This window comes from the organism of the source record quoted next, unplaced genomic scaffold, assembly GCF_019419815.1.
Source record: "Pyrus x bretschneideri cultivar Hongxiangsu unplaced genomic scaffold, Pyrus_bretschneideri_v1 Contig1, whole genome shotgun sequence".
NCBI classification, from domain to species: domain Eukaryota; kingdom Viridiplantae; phylum Streptophyta; class Magnoliopsida; order Rosales; family Rosaceae; genus Pyrus; species Pyrus x bretschneideri.
In genome coordinates, this window is record NW_025999390.1 from 11,587,782 (window position 1) to 11,606,854 (window position 19,073).

The following is a 19,073-nucleotide window of genomic DNA, read 5'->3' on the forward strand; positions in this document are numbered from 1 at the left end:
AGAGCAAATCAGAATAAGGGTTTTCATAATTTACTTTGATAAATTACACTGCCATAAATCTTTGTCAAGCATGCATATTTACTTTGATAAATTGCACTGCCATAAATCTTTATAAAACATGCATATAATTGCATGTATCTCTCTCATTCCTCAATGATCACAATTTGAAACGATATGAATAACTGTTAAGACGAAAAAAAAGCAAGAACTAACCATTTACCCTAAACAAGCTGTTTTTGGTATGTGGTTTTCATATATTTGTAGAAATTTTAGCAACTCAAACAAAAGCTTTATCGATAATCACACACTGCTCGAAGTGTTATGAAGAGCCAACAACGCTAGACAAACAGAACAAATAAATCAAGAAACAAGGGCCGAAAGCAAACCTCAAGCAAGCAGAGAAAGAATCATCATATCTTACTGCTATGATCAGTTCTCACTCACAAATTGGATCAGTTACTTGAAGAAGAAGATACTAAAACGCTGTGATCATTCAGATGCCACAGGAATTGAGCCAACTGAGTCTGCAGTTGAAGAATTCCTGAAGCCTTCTGAGAAAGTATGGCATTCAATTTGCATATATAATCGTCAATCGGGTTGCCTGGTTGATCAGCTTGAACCAGCAGATTCATCTCCTGCATCAGTAAACACGGTTAAGCCATGTCCAAACATATACAGCTTAAAATAGAACTGAGGTCAAAGTAGATTATAAAGTTATACTGACCTCCCAAACAATGTCTATCATATGCTGTTCTTGTCTTCGGTGAGCAGTTCCGAGGTCTTCCTCCTCCTAAAAACAAGCAAATGAGAGTATGATAACTGAATGGCTGATATGAAATATAGAACTGAAAATCTAGAATACCTTTACCTGTAAGACAGCATTAGGATCATCCTCCAAATGAAAGTTCATAACCTTAAAATCAGGCATATCTTTCCATTTCATCTGACTACCAATTTTTCTCTTTTTTTCGAGGGCTGACTGATGCTAGGTTCTACGTTTTTAGTACTCCCCCTTGATGGTTTTTCTTGTTCATAGGTCTGCTCAGGGTAGTCAAAAGCATCTTTGCCTATGCCATTTCTACCTCCTATTGGAGCCTTGTAATAATTTGATACAGATGTTGCAAAATTCCTTCTGCGCTCCCGCTAGGCATACGATCCGCGTTAATATTTGGAGAGTGTTCTCTCTCAATCTGTTTGGACCAACCAGAGCTGCTCTGTTCGTTAGGGACAAAAGTCATGTCATCTTCAAAGGTTGTGTCATTTGGCAAAGACGAAAGACAAGGGCATTGTGGTTGAGTCTCGAAGGTTTGACAACGAAGAAAATTGATACCTTTTGAAGCCGCTCCCTTTTGATAAACTCTTCACCCTGGAAGCATAAAGTTCACGATAAATGCAAAAGCAATCATAAAACCAACTTCCCCACTTCTTTTTTCTGTACTTAACTACGTACCTGTCAGCATATCTTAGCGTGTTGAGAGTCTGCTCACATGATCCTGAGCTTGGTGAAATGCATGATATCATAACGGCGCATGAATCACCGACAAATGAATCTCTAAGAACTTCTGTCAACTTACTCCCTCTGAAAGGAATGTGGCCTTGGTTACTGTCAAGAGCTCTGATGCTTTCTTTCAAAGCAAGGAAGCTTCTTTCAAAGCAAGGAAGCTTTTATTAATTTCAGCACCTTCCATTCTGCAAGAAGATAGTCAACATGAATCCGAAAGGAATAAGGTTATGCTAATTGCTCATAATTCCACACAACAAAATCCCCACTTGTGTGTTTATAACTATCTGTAGTATCTGCACTGTGTTCACTTCCAGCAAGGTCTATGAAAGATAGCTTGCCTACGAGCCGGGCAGGGCATTGTTTCAGTTTTATAAGCTGGTCTCTTTACACAAAGCTGAAGTACAGCATGTGATCGGGAAGATTCCTCATCCGCACCAGTTGTACCGGTACTTCTGGTGGAATTTCCTTTCTCAATAAACTCCCTGACCATCTCAACATTTGAAACCCTGTACTCTTGCAGACCAACGATGCACACTTGCTGCTTACCATCCTCCCTCATGCAAAGCTTTCTGCAGAAGTGGACTTCTTTCAGGATAATGAGCCAGAAAATCTTTTCTTTCCTAAAGGCTGAAATAACTTACTTTCGGTCATTAGGAGATCAAAAAGTTTCCCTCCATATATCTTGAAGAAACTCACGAATAACTGAAAACCTTGGTTTCGGTATGTATCAAGCGTTAATCTTAGAATATCTTGGGATGCTTTAAGGGGCAGGGGTTGCATAGTATAAGTCTTCCCGCTACCTGAACAGCCAATTTAAAACAAATGAGAAGCGCAACATAAATTCTTGATTTCTTACAATATAATGAAGAAGCTAAGTTGTTATTAAGGGTATAATACTTGCCAGTTTGCCCGTATGCAAAGCAAGTTGCTTTTGTTCGGTTGAAAATCAATGGAACTATTGGCTCCACCTTTTCAAAGTATACCTAAAACAACAAAATGAAAGATATTGTAACATCAATTGATTGAAAGTGACAAAGCGAAACCAGCTTCGGATAAACTCACACCTCATCATTTGAAACATCTTCGTTCAGCACAGCATAAAAAAAATTGTGTCTCTCAAGTCTCAACATATTCGGTTAAGTCAACCTGCAGAGAAAAGAGAAAACTTTCTGATAAATCACAAAGTAACCACATGTCATATAATGGTCTGCTGGTGGTGCAAAGCTAAACCAGTCATTTTATATAACCTAGAAATTCAGAAATTCTACATCACTTTCCATTTCCTCTTCCTAAAGACAAGTTCAGTCACAATTATCCTTCTCGCACCTCACATGCCTTCATTTCAAGTGAAGGCATGTGGGAGGTGGCAAGCGCATTGACATATGACTCTTGACAATTGCTCACCTGAAGTTTGGTTTCATGAACTGTGAGAGCATTAGAATGTGGTTCAATTGCGATAATGTCTTCCTCTTTCTTCGCGAATTCCTTTTTATTTAGCGGTCTCTTGCGTACCTGCAGAATCATTTTTCGAAAACCAAGTTCTACCATTTGCTGCAAGGTAAAGAAAAAAGAGAAAACTTTTAAATCTACCAAATGAGACATACCACAACTTTGCTCTTAGCAACACCTAGTTTGTGCTAACTCCACAATTTAATCTCATGATGCAAACTATTCCTTTTTTCGAGTGAACAGTGGAGCCAAAAATAATCACAAGGCGACACGTGGATTTTTGGATATAAGAGGACAAAAATACCCTTGAGGCATATTGGGATTCCTACACGCGAGCAACGGGCAATCATCCCTCAACTAAGTCAAAAGTGCCCAAAGAAGGTAACAAATTCAAAATTATTTCATCCTTCATCATTCCATATTCTCTACAAAGCAATCATTCCATAACCTTCAAAACATTCCATAAAAATTAGGTTAATTGGCTAATTAATGGATTTATTTCCTAATTAATCCATTAATCACCAATTAAATCACCCATTACACACCAAAAATACCCCAAAGGGCCAACCACCTTTTCTCTAAAGGGGACCGGCCATGCTATATACATTGAACCCCATTTTTCTCTAAAAAGTTAGGTCCACACTCTTGCAAAACTCCAAAAACTCTCTAAACACTTTTCTCTCTAAATTCTAACTTTGGCATTGGGGGTTCTTCTGCCAAAGCCCCCCATTCATTGTGGGCGCGTGAGGCTCTTGGCCTTGACCCTAAGGTGTTAATTGTTTTGTAGGTGCAATTTTGTCCAAGAAGAAGGAGCGGAAATTTGCATCCGCATGAACCACTTGTTTATCTCGCAATCCGAACTATTCATTTTCTTTAGTACTCGTTTCGTGAGATTAAATTGTGGAGTTGCCCAAATTATTTGTTAGCGCGGTATTAACTTGTATTCTAAATATTTGATAATTATTGAAGGAAAGCAGAGAAATGTAAGGGCTACGGAAAACAAAGCAAATTTTTCTCATCAGTAAAATACAAATGAAACGGAAATATATATAAGTAATTTGACAAACCTCAGGCAACAATCCAGGGCTGAGCTCACTAGGCGAAACTCGATCGTCGCCGTTCCTTCTCATGCTCGACGATCGCGACGCAATCGGCGGCACAGTCGAAGACTCCGGTGGCGATCGTTCATTTGCCGTTTCTATGACTCTGCCTGCTCATTCTCGTCGCGTACAGCTCGAAGTCCTGCAAAATATTCAAAACAGAGAGCTTCGCATTATCAGGGACCCGGCATGAAATTTCGAGTTGACGAGGGGCCAGTTTGAAAAGATAATCAAATTAATAGAGGACCTGTGAGTGTGAGAGACAAGGGGACTGCAGCCACTTGGACGGCGAGTCCGTGAAGTGGTCCGAGTACTGGCGGTGGTGGTGGTGCATTGACGAACCAGATCTCGACGTCTGTCTCCCCACCGCATTTATCTTCGTCGACTCTAGGCCTGTAACTGTATCGACCCCAATGAACGGGCAGCTATCGAGAAGGGGCAGGGGGGAAGGAGGAAGAGGAGGATGAGTGGCGGGGACACGTGGTCGGTTGCCTCGGGCGGGGTTTGGTTGTCTTCACGTCATTGATGCATGGTCCGATCCACTACATCGCGGGTCTATGCTTTATGGCCTCGTTTGACGGTCAGGATTAGCTTAATTCAATCCTTGGCTTGGCAGTAAAAGATAAATCAGGATTGCTTACTTGCATTTTGGATGAAATTTATTATGTCACGGTGTATTTTATGAATAATAAAAAAGTTAAATTTTGATTATTGAATCGTTAACGTGAGAATTAAACTACAAAAAGCATCTTTAGAGGAGATTTCAAAATTGACACGTAGGCCTACAACAGTAAAAAAATGGCAGCAAACTCTTTCTAACCGAGCCTTCAATTTCTTATGTGGCTTTGAGTCATTTGAAGCAAAGCCTTTTGCTGTCAAATTTGACAGCAAATGTCAAATTCATTAAATAATTTTTTAATAGATTAATGTAATATATAATAAATGTTGTTACGTTTTTGAAATATTTGATTGGTTGGCTTAATTATTGGACTCCACAAAAAGATAAAAAAGTTTCTTAAATGACATTATTGTTTAACATATCGGATGAAGCAAAATATTGTACAAAATGTCAAATTGCCACATAAGCTATCAACTATCATTTTGATGTTTAAAATTTGACATCTCCTTTGGAGATGCTCAAATAGTCAATGTTATTCCTTCAATCAAATTCTAATTTTCAATCCAAAATCAATCCAATCCTAATCACCCAACATTATATGTTATAATACCCCATGATCATAAATTGGTCTTTTATTTGAAATTTGGGGACATATAAAAGTGGACGCCTACATAAATGTTGTGCCATTATACTTATTCTATACAGGTCGTATTTCTCTTCAACGTGAAGCCATTTTCAAGTTTTAAAGTAAGGCAAAAATCTCACGATTCACTATCAAATTCACTATGTCAAATGTTTGTAGACTTATAATATCGTTTTTTTTATTTTATATTTCTGTGTAGCTTTTTTAGAAAGCTTGCTTAAATTATACTTACTTTGTAACCTGTTGATCTAATTTATTCCTCTCCCTTCCTTCTGCAAGTTCAAATTTCAAACACCAATTCCAAAGCACATACCGGTGGTGGAATATTGTGTAAAAATTAACTTTCTGTGAAAAATGCTAGGATCAAGTTGAGATGGCCGAGTCATAGCCGTCCATATATACATTTTCAAAAACGGAAATCTGAACGGTCCGGATCAAATATCTCCTCCCCAAATTTTCCCCTGCCCGCGCTTTCCCCCGTATCCCTCCATTTTCCATCGTACCCAAAATTCGCAGGGAAGCCAAAGCAACCGCAGCAATGGCTCAAGCCGCGCGGCTTAACCTCCGACTGCAGAAGGAGCTCAAGCTCCTCCTCACTGATCCTCCGCCGGGCGCCTCTTTCCCTCTCCTCGCTTCCTCCTCCTCCCTCACCACCATCGACGCCCGTAAAGCTTCCGAGTTCCTCCCCTTTTCGGATTTTTCTAACGCCACGTTTGGTTTCCGAGGAAAAAAAAGGAATTCAATAACGAAAACGTTTTTTTTTTTTTTTTTTTTTTTACAGAGATCAAAGGTCCAGAAGGAACCGTGTACGCCGAAGGGTTCTTCAACATTAAGATTCAGATACCCGAGAGGTCGGTTCAAAATTGCCAATTTTTATTATTTTTTTGTTTCAAAATTTGGGAATTTTATGAATTTTTTTGGGGTCTTACAAAATTTTATGATTTTCAGGTACCCGTTTCAGCCTCCGAGTGTGACATTTGCGACGCCAATTTACCACCCGAATATCGACACCGGAGGCCGGATTTGCCTCGACATTCTCAATCTTCCTCCGAAGGTGAGTGAATACTTGAGTAACCCCAATGAAAATGTTCATGTATGCTGCTAATTGGGAAATTTTTAGCGGTCAATTTTTAGGTTGTCAAGTGAAATTTTCTGTCTTGTTCATCCATCAATTTATAATGAAGCTTAGGGGTTAGTTACGATACTCAATTAGCATAGTCCCGACAACTATTAATGTTAGCAAGGAACACTTCAATGATTGAACTATAGAAACATACCGCTCGTTTATCAACTGTTAATGTTGGTGGAACAACGATCGGTTGCAATCACAGTTGGATGCAAAAGGGTTTTTTTTTCTTTAACACAATGATTTAAGTGTTTTTAACTATGAAATGGAGATTTGAGAAGCTTATTTGCGAAACCTTAATTAATATCGTTTTAAGCAGGGGGCATGGCAACCATCATTGAACATTTCAACTGTGCTTACAAGCATTGGGTTGTTATTGAGTGAACCCAATCCAGATGATGGCCTCATGTGTGAAGCGGTGAGTATCTAAAGTGATGATTATGTTATATGCTGTCATGTGTATGTAGTCGGACTGTCAAATGCATCGGTAATGTGCTGATATCATTTAAAACAAACCAAAACATGTTATCGATACATTTCCAACAAGTCCTGCTATTATAATTTCTAGATGAACATGTATGGTTGGAATCCCTAGGAGTTGGGACATTGGGGGGTACCAACATTATATTTTTTTGCATGTGCAGAGTAGGGAATTCAAATACAACAGGCAAGCTTTCGACCAGAAAGCTCGATCTATGACTCAGAAATATGCCCAGGCTTCTGCTTCTGGGAGTGTTTGTGACTCTCAATCTCAACCTCAAAGCGGCGCAAATCCACTCACGGTATTATCAATTTATCTTAAGACTTATTTGGTTGAAAAGTTTACTGTTCGGATAGGATCCATTAGAACTGTAACCTCTTTTTGGTTTGTTTTTCCCTCCTCAGGTGCTACTGGAAGTTAAAGCTTCAATCCATGAGTCAAAACATGAAGCAGAGGATTCTGCTGTGAGTGATAAGAAGGTAATTGGGGGTAGCAGGAAGCTGTCACTGGAGTCTTCAGGCCAAACCCAGAAAAGAGATGTTTGCGGGAAAGGAAATGAAGTGCCAAAAGTGCAACTCTTTGCCTCTAATTTCGGAAACAAGATAGAAGTCAAGGGAACAGAAAAGTTGCTGGAAGATAAGTGCAGTCGGAGTCAGGAGAAGATATGTGGGAGCAGACGAAAATTGTCACTAGAAGCCCTCAGCCAACCCGAGAAGAAAAGTGATGGTATGGAGTATGTGGTGCCAACTCACCGTTCATCACGTAAACTGCAAAACCTTCCCATGCTGCAATCAGGAAACAGTTACAAGCAAGGACTTCATCAGAGTCAAGATGGTAAATTGATAGATGACAACACAGTCGTGAGATCAAAGAGGCTGCGTCTATCTGAAAACAAGCAGTCATTGGCTTCTTTAAACACATCCCAAATATTTGATGAAAACAACGATAAAAAGTTCATTACCCCTCAACTGCTGCCCTCAGTATCCCATTCCAATGCGTTGTCTGAGCCTTTGTCAGCGGCACCAGCTCTTGACAGCATCTACTCACAACCACATAAAGATTTGATTGATGGAATGGGAAATGGCTCCGTTGGAATAAGTTGCAAGAAGCTTTGCTTAGCTGGCAAGAAGCTTTCGTTGGGATCCAGAGGCTCATCAGAGGCACATGGAAAGGCTAACAAGGAGAATGTGGCGCCAAAGGTGACTGAGAATCATACAAAATGTGAGATGGCTCATTTGCAAGAGAACAACAATAATAACATTCTTCTGCAGCCCCGGAGTCTCTCTTCATATCCATCCAAGGCCCTTCCTAAGCAACAGAATTTGAAGCGGGATGAGAAGCAACAGTCTGATGAAGATTACAATAGTGGGATTGCTGCAGGGATTAATAAGCAAAGGAAGGTAAAAAATTGGCAATGTGTGAGGCTGAGGCAGTGATTGTGCTGGATAGTGAAAGTAGTGATGAGGAAAGGAGTACACCTGCGATGACTATATCAGTGCCTTCAAGAAAGCGCATGGGAAAGTGGAGAGTAAGAACTTGACAGTCTTTGGACTCCAAATCAATCAAGCCGTATGATTGTCCTTACCAAATTTTGTGCTCTTACTTGCTACTCAGAATGCTAATTGTTCCAATTCACCTGAAAACAGCTGGACATTTTACCCACAAACTTGGCAAAAGTTCCCTTGTTTGTAGACAAAAACATCTTTTCGTTTTTAGTAAATTTTGTGTCATTGATAAAAATTCATACGAAAAAGAAAAAAAAACTTATCTTTTCCAAGGCACACAAGCGGTTATTGAGAGAGAGAATTAGATAGCACCTCGATTAATTGAGGGCGTAGGCCACAGTCGTAATTAAAGCAAAGCGCTTTGTAGTTAAAAGTGATTAAGAACGTTTATCTTTGAAGGAAACAGCATGTGAGCAAATTTCTATTCTGCAACTCGGCTTGTATCAAAAGAAAACCCAACCCTAATGGGCCAATAGGTTGTTGGGCCTTTCATTTAAAACTATTGGGCTGTGGAATTTGTTCTAGTCGGGCTAAAGATAATAAATTGATCAAAAAGGGTGAGACAATCAATGGTTGTTACGGAGAAATAAAAGAGAGGTAGAGGAAGAGGTAGCGGCTGAGAGCGTGTGGGTAAGGCGGTTGCGCCGCGGCCTGGCCTGTTCTATACTACTGAAATTACTGCTATAGCCTTGGAGCCGTCTGCAACTTGAAAAACCGGAAGTCCAATCGCAAAGACCCAAGGAAGAAGAAGCAGCTGAAAACAGAAGAGAAGTGATGGCTATTGCGACGAGCTGCCTCTCAACACTGAGTTGCGTATCTCCTAGTTGCAGTTGGTCGAATTGGAGACGAAAGCACTCTTCTTTATCCCTAGTAAGCTCGTCGTCTCCGTCCTCCGCGTTGTCGTTCGAGTCTCGTCAGCATCGGAGGAGTCACGTGGTGTGTATGGCGCCGGATGAGGAGAAGCTCACCCGCCGCAACCCTCTCGATTTCCCGATTGTAAGCGTGCTCCTCCGCCTCCTCTCGATTTCTGCCGTGTTTTTGGGTTTGGAACTTTGGTTGCTAATTAGTTTTTGGTTTTTCGGAATTGTGTTGCAGGAGTGGGAGAGACCGAAGCCGGGGCGGAGGCCTGACATTTTTCCGCAGTTCAGTCCTATGAAGACGCCTCTGCCGCCTCCTATGCCGTATGACCCGCCGGAAGAAGACGAAGACGAGGAGGAGAAGAAGGAGGAAGAAGAAGAGGAGCAAGAGCAGGAGGAGGAATCTCCTGAGAAGATCGACCCAGATAAGAACAATATTTAATCTGTGCGTCTCTGCATTCAATTTATGGTCTTTCTGTTTGTAGTGTTGCTGTAGGTTTAAGTTAAGTGCTTTCCCACCCCACTGTATGAGTTGAACGGATTATGCTTAATCTTTATCGAGTTGTTTGATATCGAATTTTGATTGTTTTTCGATGAAATGTGTACCCTTTACTTTACTCCAAAGCTCACATAAAGTTTCACGAATTTATATATATTCATTAAGAAATAAAGAAATAGCCTTTTGTGGCAAGAATGTATCCGAAAACTTCCTAAACTCGACGGGATTTCCCCCGCGCATTACATTTGTAAAATTCATATTTGAATGATGAATACTATCTAATGGAACGTGAAGTTGGTGTTGTTATCTAGGTTCCATTACAGTTATAGATACACAATTTGAAGAACCCATATCCGACCTTATCGCAGCTTGGGATGATCCGTATTCACTTCTTGAGACATAGAATGCGGGCTGTTTTGGATCTGGTAAAAACATGACATCACTTGTGAGCATGGATATTACTTCCGACATAGTAGGTCTATCCACTGCATGTTCTTGCACACATAGCAGACCAACATGAACATATTTCGAAATTTCGTCTTTTGGACATGAGTCCATTGATGGGTCCCTTATCTCTAGACAGTCACCTTGTTGCCATAAACCCCAGGCCTGCAGTCAATTAAATTTTGATGCACCATGTGAGTGTTTCTGCTCTAATTGAAACTGAATGCTAATTTCGATCTATCTTTATAACACTTACAAGTTCAATAAGGCTGAGATTAGTAGATGAAACGAAAACAGTGTTCTTTCTGCCACTCACGATCTCCAGCAGTAAAACTCCAAAGCTGTATACATCAGACTTCTCAGAGAAAATGCCATTCATGGCATACTCTGGAGACATATAGCCACTGCATAAAATCATCATACAAAATTAGGAAACCGTTCATATTTCATATAAGAAAGTGTATAAATTTTAGGTGACATTATTATGAAATATTTATGCTTTCTAAACTTACTATGTTCCTACAACTCTATTCGTATTTGCTCTGGACTCATTCTGTGCGAAGATTCTGGCCATTCCAAAATCTGATATCTTAGGTTTCATGCTTTCGTCTAGTAAAATGTTGCTAGCTTTCAGATCTCTGTGTATGACTCTAACTCTAGAGTACTTATGAAGATAAAGAAGTCCTTGTGCAATCCCTTCAATGATGCTGATGCGCCTCTGCCAATCTAAGAGATACACTCTAGTGGAATCTGCAGTTAATGTGAAATTCATAGTATGCTTAGTAGGGTTACAGATTTCGGGGAAGATGGGAGTCTTTGAATTTGAAAGGAATTATGGACAAACCAAAGAGGAAGGCATCCAAGCTTGTATTTGTCAAGTATTCATAGATCAGAATCTTCTCTTCTCCTTGAATGCAACAACCCAAAAGCCGAACAAGATTACTATGTTGAAGTTCAGCTATAAGTGTTATCTCATTCATGAATTCTTCTAGTCCTTGTCCTGAATGTCTTGCGAGTCTCTTTACTGCTACCTGTTGCCCGTCTGGTAATACACCCTACAAAAATTTCAATTGTCAGATATCAACTTCCCAGATAGTCATTAGTTGATAAATTTAGATTTTACCTTGTAAACCGGTCCAAAACCACCCTCTCCTAGCCTTCTGGCAAATGAGAAGTCATCTGTTGCAGCCACTAATTCAGGAAAAGTGAACATCTTAAATTCCAGCCGCCGGCTTTTGCCGAATTTGAGTTTGAATATGTCACGCATTCCGCTGATTTGAGATCCCAAGTCAAGTAACCCTTGCTCTTGGATTGTTTCCGCATTGTCTGCAAGCCAGTGATTGCAATAGGTTCATAAGGTACTTGCAATTCATAAATTAACAGCCACAAAATCCTACACAGTTTCTTCTCACCAGTTTGTTGCACGTGTTGAGACTTTCTTTTCCTTGTATAGAGGAAGTAGCCCAAAGGTAGCACTGCCGCTGCAAGTATAATCCCCACGATACACCATATCCACCATTTGCTCTTTTTACTTCCTTCGGTAGGTGTTCCATCTGTACCGAACCACCAAATTAGCATTAATTACTTGAAGTGGTTGAGAGCTATAGCCAATACATAGATACGAAAGACATTATCGTTACGAGGTTCATGTCTGTGTCCCGAATAGCATGAACTAAAGGATAGAAGATTGACAAGGTGCATAGGTGGATTAGATAAACTCAGCATTAGTCATGCCATACATACCTCTGCTATTATTTGCTATGGTAACGAGGTAATTAACTCCAAAGTAATTATTCTTGACAAAATGTGCTCCTTCTCTCATATACAGACATCCAGACCCATTGGGATGGAAAGGTCCGTAGCCGATACAGGCGCAATCCCTCCAGCAAATTGCGTGACAGTCGCTAAGATCCAAGTTAGGGTTACTATCATTATATGTCAACTGAGCATCAATTAAGTAGCCTTTTATCGGTAGGAATAGCTCGGAACCATTCCTGCATTCAGAGGTCGTCTGCTTTATGCACACTGCATCCGGATAGTCTGGGTTGAACGTACATGGACCTGTGGCTGTGGTGTTCCATGTTGTACCGTCTGAGGCTAAAATCGACTGCAAGAGTTGGCCCCAAGTATTGAGTTCCCATCTCGAAAGAGTAGAGTTGTCTTTGACAGAATAAGTGAAGTACTTCTCCTCTGCATTTGAAACAAAAGAGAACTCGAACAAATCAACCCTGCTTGTCAGTTGAGGGGCCATCTGAAAACTTCCACTTTCCCAGATCCCACTGGTCCAGTATACAACGTCTCGCCGCCAGATGATTAACCGGTTGGTGCGATTGGGATCCACACCAAGCCGGAAAGCACCTGGCGTAGGCACCTGACCGCTGAACCATGAAGAAACTGTTCGATTACGCCCGGTCCTAAAGTCCAAGCCTAACTTCATTCCAGGTAACAATGTGTTTGATGGATAATCAAAACTTTCCCACAAAATCTTTCCGGGAGTTCCATCCGATGCTACTTCCCTTAACATAAAGTTTCCGGTATCCATCATATAGCCAGTCACATTACCGGAAACTGTCTGATTGTGATCCCACAGAATAATCTCCCCTCCACCATGTTTGATCTTCATTTTCCCATCACTATCCAACATAAACACTCCAGACGAATCCACGACCGGAGTTTCAGGGTTTGCCACCCACACCGCATCGGGATGATTTGGTAGTTTGCTGTACCATATTCCCAAGAATCGATTGCTCGTAGGCACCCAGGTCACTCGAAGCACCGGGACTGAAGAACCCCAGCTTGAAGTAACCGTGCGGAGAAACGAGATGATCGGCGTCCTGGTCCCGTAGCTGGTCGCCTTGCTTGAGCGTGTACACCACTACTTCCGCATAACAAGAGAGAAGATACTGCAGGAAGAAACACGAGAAAAACAGAAGCCTCCTGCTTCCCTGTGCAGCCATCGCCTACAATATTCTGTCTCTCTACGAATTTTTTGCAGATAAGCTTTTGTAACTTGAATGGCCTGCAAATTGAAGATTTTTCCTCTGACTTTTTCTAATTTGTCCAATCTTTTGAACTTAGCTGTACAAATTTGATATGTGCGCAGACTTGTGTCCAGCAATTCGTTGAAAATTTGAAAGGATTTTGTTGACTTGTTCTTCAATTTCTTTTTTAATTAGAATAAATTATTAAAATTATTAGCCAGTCATGATCGCAGCTGAAGGTTCCTCAAAGTCATGAACTAGGCCCTACCCATTACTCGTTTTAAATTCATACTATTAATTAATTAATTAATTAATTGTTTTTTAATTTATTCTTGATTGCTGGAAAATCTAAAGATCTCCAATGAAGGTGGTGTCATTTTATATTTCAAATTCGCGTTCATAGGCAAACTTTTTAGGTCAAATGGCCTAAATTTCTACTAGAGAGCACACGTGTGGACGACATGTTTATGATTTTAAGATATAATATCAGTATTTATAAACGAAACACAATTGTGAATAGGATTGTGATTTTCACATCCTTAACTACTTTTTTCACATCTCTTCATATTTTTTAATACTTAATTTGTATCCCACTATTTAATCTTCCATATATACCCCTTCCTATTTAATCTTTCATTAATTACCATCAAAAAGTAAAAAAAGTATATATGAAATATTAAATAGTAAGTTACCAATTAAGTATTAAAAAATAAGAAGAAATGTGAAAAAAGTAGTTAAGGATGTGTGAAAATCACAACCTTTATGAATACATTAGTGGAAGATTCTAAGATACGGCCAAAGTTGATACACTAGCACAATAAAAGAGCTAAACACAAGTAGTACAAGCCAAAGCGCAGTTTATTTTGACATATTTCATTTCCCGTTGACTTTTTTAAACTGTTACGCGGATAAGACTAATTTTTTTATTTTTTATTTTTACATATGATATTATCTATACCAAAAGATTGAAGAGTGATCTAAACCTCAGAATTAGCTAATAATAGTGTGATTTAAATTCGTATTTGGCGAGAATCAAATTTAAGACTTCTCACTTACAAGTGAAAAGAAGTATCACTAAATCGTAGTATTAAGTGGCAATTAAGATATTAAGAAGGAGAAATCAAACATACGACCGTGAATGTAAGGATAAAGCACTAGCGTTTTGTGACTGAGAGTAATTTTTATGGCACGGGTATACTGTCACATTGGTGTTCCGTGCTAATGATATAAGAACACGTGGTGAGAAATTAACACATATTTTTATGTTATTGGTACAAAATATCACTGTAACCCGTGCCATACAAGTCCTTATCTCAGTGGCACTACGTGGGTGGAATATAGAGGAAAGAAACCTGCAATCGTTTACGCTTCGTGTTTAGGATTCATATTTTCGTAAAGTAAAATTTTGCTAGCTTGAAATCTGTGTGTATGATTCTAACTGTAGAATACATGTGAAGATAGAGAATTCATTGTGCAATCCCTTCGATGATGTTCATGCGTTATTGGCAATCTAAACGCTTCCCTTTAGTCGAATCTGCAGTTTATTGAAATTCATACATAGCATGCTTAGCAAATTACAGATGCAGGGGAAGATGGAACAAGGGAGTGTTTGGATTCGAAAGGAGTTGTGGACAAACCGAAAAGGAAGGCCATCCAAGCTTGTATTCGTCAGGAACTCATAGAGCAGAATCTTCTCTTCTCCTTGAATGCAACAACCAAGAATCCGAACAAGTTTGCTGCGTTGAAGTACAGCTATTAAGTGTAATCTCGTTTATGAATTCTTCTAGTCACCGTCCCGATTTTCTTGCAAATCTCTTAACTGCTATCTGTTGGCCATCTGCTAACACACCCTACATCGTTATTAAATGCAGGTACCAATGTGCAGTGGCAAAAATGTGTGTGTTGGATGATCAAAACATTCCCATAAAACGCTTCCTAATGCTCCACTGGAAGCAATTTCTTGTAACACAAGATTTCCGGTACCTAGAAAAGTAGCAGTCACATTACCTCAAACTGTTTGATTGGTATCTAATACGGGTATCTGCCCTCCACCATACACAATCTTCAATTTTCCATCACTCTCCGAAGTAAAAACACCTGATGAATCACTGAGCGGAGTTTTCGAATTAGCCACCCACACTGCATCCGGATGACTTATTGGAAGCTTTGTGTCCCACGTAACGATCGCTGGTATCACCGGAAGCGCTTGAAGTACCAGGACTCAAGAAGCTTAACTTAAAGAAACTGCCATTTTCCGAAGCAAGACGATCCTGATTTCGATCTACTGTCTGCTGACCTTGCTTGAGTAGTACAAGATAACTAGGGTTTGTGCATGACAAGAAGAAAAAACAGATTGCACGCAGTACATGCATGAGAAAATGCTCAGAATTAGGACAATATTGCATCTCATGTTTTGTGTACGAAATCTTGGTTTTTTCAGGATAATATTGACCAGTGCTACTAACTTGTTGGTGTGACCAAAAATTGTTGACATTTGGGGACTGCTGACTTATGGTTTATTTGTTGACTTGTTCATTTCTTTAAAAACCCTACGTTTTGCTAGTTGCTACTTATTTATTGGTAGATTAAATGGATGGCAATTGAAAACTCTACACCCTATTATGTGTTATTGGTTTGAAATGTAAACATGGCATTTTAAATATTTAATTCATTAAAGTTTAGTGTGTGATTGGTTTGAAATGTAAACATGGCATTTTAGGTACGACACATGGTACTCAGGATCGCAGACCAGTGGCCCAAGAAAACTACTCATATTTGTTTGAATTCTCAATACTAAAGAGACACAGAAAGAGTTGGGTTTTGCCTTTTCGGCCAATAGTGAAAACTTTTACTTGAATAATGGACTCCACCTATCCTTCCTGGTGGTTTGAGCACTACGTACCTAATTTTTTTCACGTCAAATTTTTTTTTTTCCCGACGGGTAGGTTTGAATGTTTGCTGAAAGATTGACAGATAATCCTACAAATAAATCACCCCAAATCAAAAAACCCCACATTCTCTTCCAAATCCAGTTCAGAATTTCATCTCCAATTTCCTTCTCCCTCACCGAAATCCATGGTATGTACGATCAAATTTATTTTTTTATGTGCAATCTATTGTTCAATTTATTTACTTTTTGTGACATTTTTTTGCGGTTGCATTTTTGGTGGTGCAGTCTCTTACACCATTGATGTTTAGGACACTGCTGAGGCTGCTAACATCCTTAATCGGAGATCCTGCTGCCTCAGTTTCGACTTTGCTCTATTACAGCGAGTTGCTTCCGCAGAACATCATCCTCCAAAGATTGGTTCGACACGAACTGCTCGATGGAGAAAATTACCTGTTCCATTTCCTCATCAACTTTTTGAGATGTTTTTGGTAGGAACTAACAAATTATCATTCTATACTCTAATCTAAGCTAAACTATGAGGCGGAGATTCAAACTTGGATGCAGATGGACGCACAATACCAAGCAAGTTGTATTTTTTTTTTTTTTTTCTTTCTGCATTTTGGTAAACCATTATTTATTGGTGACCGACTGGCGAGCGTTCGAGTTGTAATATGTGAGTTCAGATCATAGAATGAGATATGTTTCACAGTTCTTTGAGCCGATTGCAACTCCATTTAAATCCAAGGTTTGTTATTCGCGTGTGTATACAAGATGTGAAAATAGGCATGTGCACCAGATAAAAAATTGCTCCTGGGCCAACACTTAGAATGTGATTTTATTAAGTCGTTTAGCATCATTTTAAGGAAAAAAATTTAGGTGAGACGACCGTGTTATCTGTATAATATTTCTTATAAAACAGGAATTTTTTATTTAAATCTTACCCCACGTTTGTTTCCCTTTCATGAGAGCTGCCCTAGTAGATTAGTTATACCTAAGATTCACTCCGCTTTAAGAGTTCACTACATTGTCTGATTGTAATTAGTTATGCTAAAAGTCTCTAATCAGCGTGCTTAAGAGACATTCCCGCCATTTTGTTATGTTTTTCATGTGTTCTCCTGTTGCATTTTCCCTTTCCCCTCAATCTTGTTCTAGTTAGTTCTCCATAATCTTTTGGCAACCCTCTTTCTGGATCACCTCCAATTCAATATGTAGCCACTTTTCATCGCGATTCATTGCGATCTATCGAGTTGGTGTATCAAAGTCCGATGTTCTCACCGGTTCGGGTGTTATCAACACCACTACCTTCTCTCTCCCTGTGCCTATGGCAGCGTTGCATGTGGACTTCCACATGCTTCATGGCTGGTTTTTTCCAGTTTTTGGTTGCGATTGATGAACTGTTTTCATCTGGTGGGGGCGATCAGAGCGGGGATGTTTCGTCAGGAGCGTGGAATCGAGTTGTACAGGATTTGCTGGTGCGGAAAACGGCTGCAACAGGGTTCTAATTTGCTTTTTGTTGTTTACTGTGTGTTGGACTTTTGCTACAGGGACTTTAGTTTCTCTAGGGTTTTCCTGTTTGTTGTTTTTGTGTATTTGGGCTGCAAACTATCTTTGGGCCCTTTTTTGTTTTATGGTCAATTTTGTGCATACTTTGTATCTGGACCATTGTGTTTATAAAGTTTGTTGTTGGTAATAAATAATACCCTTTGACCAAAAAAACAAAATTGGAAATGTTGGCATCTATGCCTTGCTTCTGCATGAATGTTAGATAGCTGAAGGGGTTGGTGGTAATACGATAGTCATTTCCCTTTTAATTAGTGGAAGTAACACGTGGATTGCTTAATTTATCCCCAAACACACGACTACAAAGTGGATTAATTTAATTAATCATGTGACTAATTGGATGGCTTTGGTCGATTCCGTAAGCGGTGGGGCGGTGATGCAAAGCCGTAAAGCCTAATCCATCTACGTAGGTTTCTAACTTTCTATGAATGGGGCATGCAGAGCAGCGGAAGCTTGCAGACGTGGAATGTGACAGTGCTGTGTGCTTTCTGACTCTGCAGATGGATCTGTCTTTCATTGGACCAATCATTGAGGATGCGATATTCCTGATGCGTTTGATCGCTGAAGTTTTTGTTTTCCATATTCATCGCCAAGCAAATTTAGTTGCGCATAGACTGGCTAGGTTCTCCCTCCACTCGGGGGTGTGAATACTTGGTTTGATGAACCTGCAATTATCATTTGTGATACACTTGAGGAGGACCTCTCTTTGCCATGTAATTCTTAATTTGTCAAACTTTGGAAATGAAATGAAATATCACCTTTTTCCTCAAAATAAAAAAAACAATAAAAAAATTTGTAGTTAAATTTTAAGGGTAAATTACACAGAACTACCTCAACTATTGGGTCATTAACAATTCTATACCTCATCTTTAAAAAGTTTCAATGTCATACCGTATCTTCAAATTTATTGCAATGTCATACATTTCATCAGTTGTCTGTCAATTATTCTGTTAAATGCTGATGTAGCTTGTGACGTGACACACTTTCTATTAAAAAAATTAAAATACAATTACTTAAATATTTTTATAAAAAGATGATGGGACCCGCCCACCTTCTTCCCTCCCACCTCCCACCCCCTCCCCCCCCCCCCCGGGCATTCTCTTCCTCCATCTCCTCTTCCCCCTCCCCTCCTCCTCCTCCTCCTCCTCCTCCTCCTCCTCCTCCTCCTGCTTCACTAACTTCCCCACACCTCTCCTCATCCACCTCATATAATTGTCCAATCCCCTTCCAAGTTCTAGCTATATTTATAAAAACCGACCCCATTGCCGTTCTTGTCCTTCCATTTTTGCAGCAGAGTTATTTTCTTCTCGCTCTAAAAAAACCTCATTATCTCCCTCTCTTTCCTCACCCACGCAACCGACAATTCAATCTTCCTTTCCGGATTCAATCTCAATCGGCTCCAAGGCTTCCGATTC

At 39.8% G+C, this 19,073-nt stretch overlaps 3 protein-coding genes, 1 long non-coding RNA gene and 1 pseudogene across 4 annotated transcripts; 3 read left to right on the forward strand and 2 right to left on the reverse strand.

Annotated features, from left to right (window-relative positions):
• Positions 1-108: 108 nt before the first annotated feature.
• On the reverse strand, positions 109-4,595 carry LOC103962962 (annotated as a pseudogene).
• A 1,102-nt stretch (positions 4,596-5,697) lies between these two features.
• LOC103963008 (probable ubiquitin-conjugating enzyme protein 17) lies at positions 5,698-9,014 on the forward strand. The gene is made up of 6 exons (XM_048585966.1): positions 5,698-5,980; positions 6,097-6,166; positions 6,264-6,369; positions 6,761-6,859; positions 7,086-7,223; positions 7,327-9,014. The coding sequence occupies exons 1-6, from the start codon at positions 5,854-5,856 to the stop codon at positions 8,356-8,358; spliced, it is 1,572 nt and encodes a 523-aa protein (XP_048441923.1). The 5' UTR covers positions 5,698-5,853; the 3' UTR covers positions 8,359-9,014.
• Positions 9,015-9,117: 103 nt separating this feature from the next.
• Positions 9,118-9,861, forward strand: LOC103962958 (proline-, glutamic acid- and leucine-rich protein 1). Its single transcript, XM_009375737.3, has 2 exons — positions 9,118-9,423; positions 9,523-9,861. Exons 1-2 carry the CDS (start codon positions 9,202-9,204, stop codon positions 9,724-9,726), a joined length of 426 nt encoding a protein of 141 aa, XP_009374012.3. The 5' UTR covers positions 9,118-9,201; the 3' UTR covers positions 9,727-9,861.
• A 49-nt stretch (positions 9,862-9,910) lies between these two features.
• Positions 9,911-13,347, reverse strand: LOC103962960 (G-type lectin S-receptor-like serine/threonine-protein kinase At1g11330). Its single transcript, XM_009375738.3, is given in 8 exon segments — positions 9,911-10,392; positions 10,484-10,631; positions 10,740-10,977; positions 11,072-11,282; positions 11,351-11,553; positions 11,640-11,780; positions 11,971-12,979; positions 12,981-13,347. Coding segments are annotated over 8 exon segments (2,460 nt in total). The 5' UTR covers positions 13,185-13,347; the 3' UTR covers positions 9,911-10,086.
• A 2,625-nt stretch (positions 13,348-15,972) lies between these two features.
• Positions 15,973-16,815, forward strand: LOC103962957. The gene is made up of 2 exons (XR_669615.3): positions 15,973-16,286; positions 16,384-16,815. It is a non-coding gene; the product is annotated as an uncharacterized LOC103962957 (long non-coding RNA).
• Positions 16,816-19,073: the final 2,258 nt, after the last annotated feature.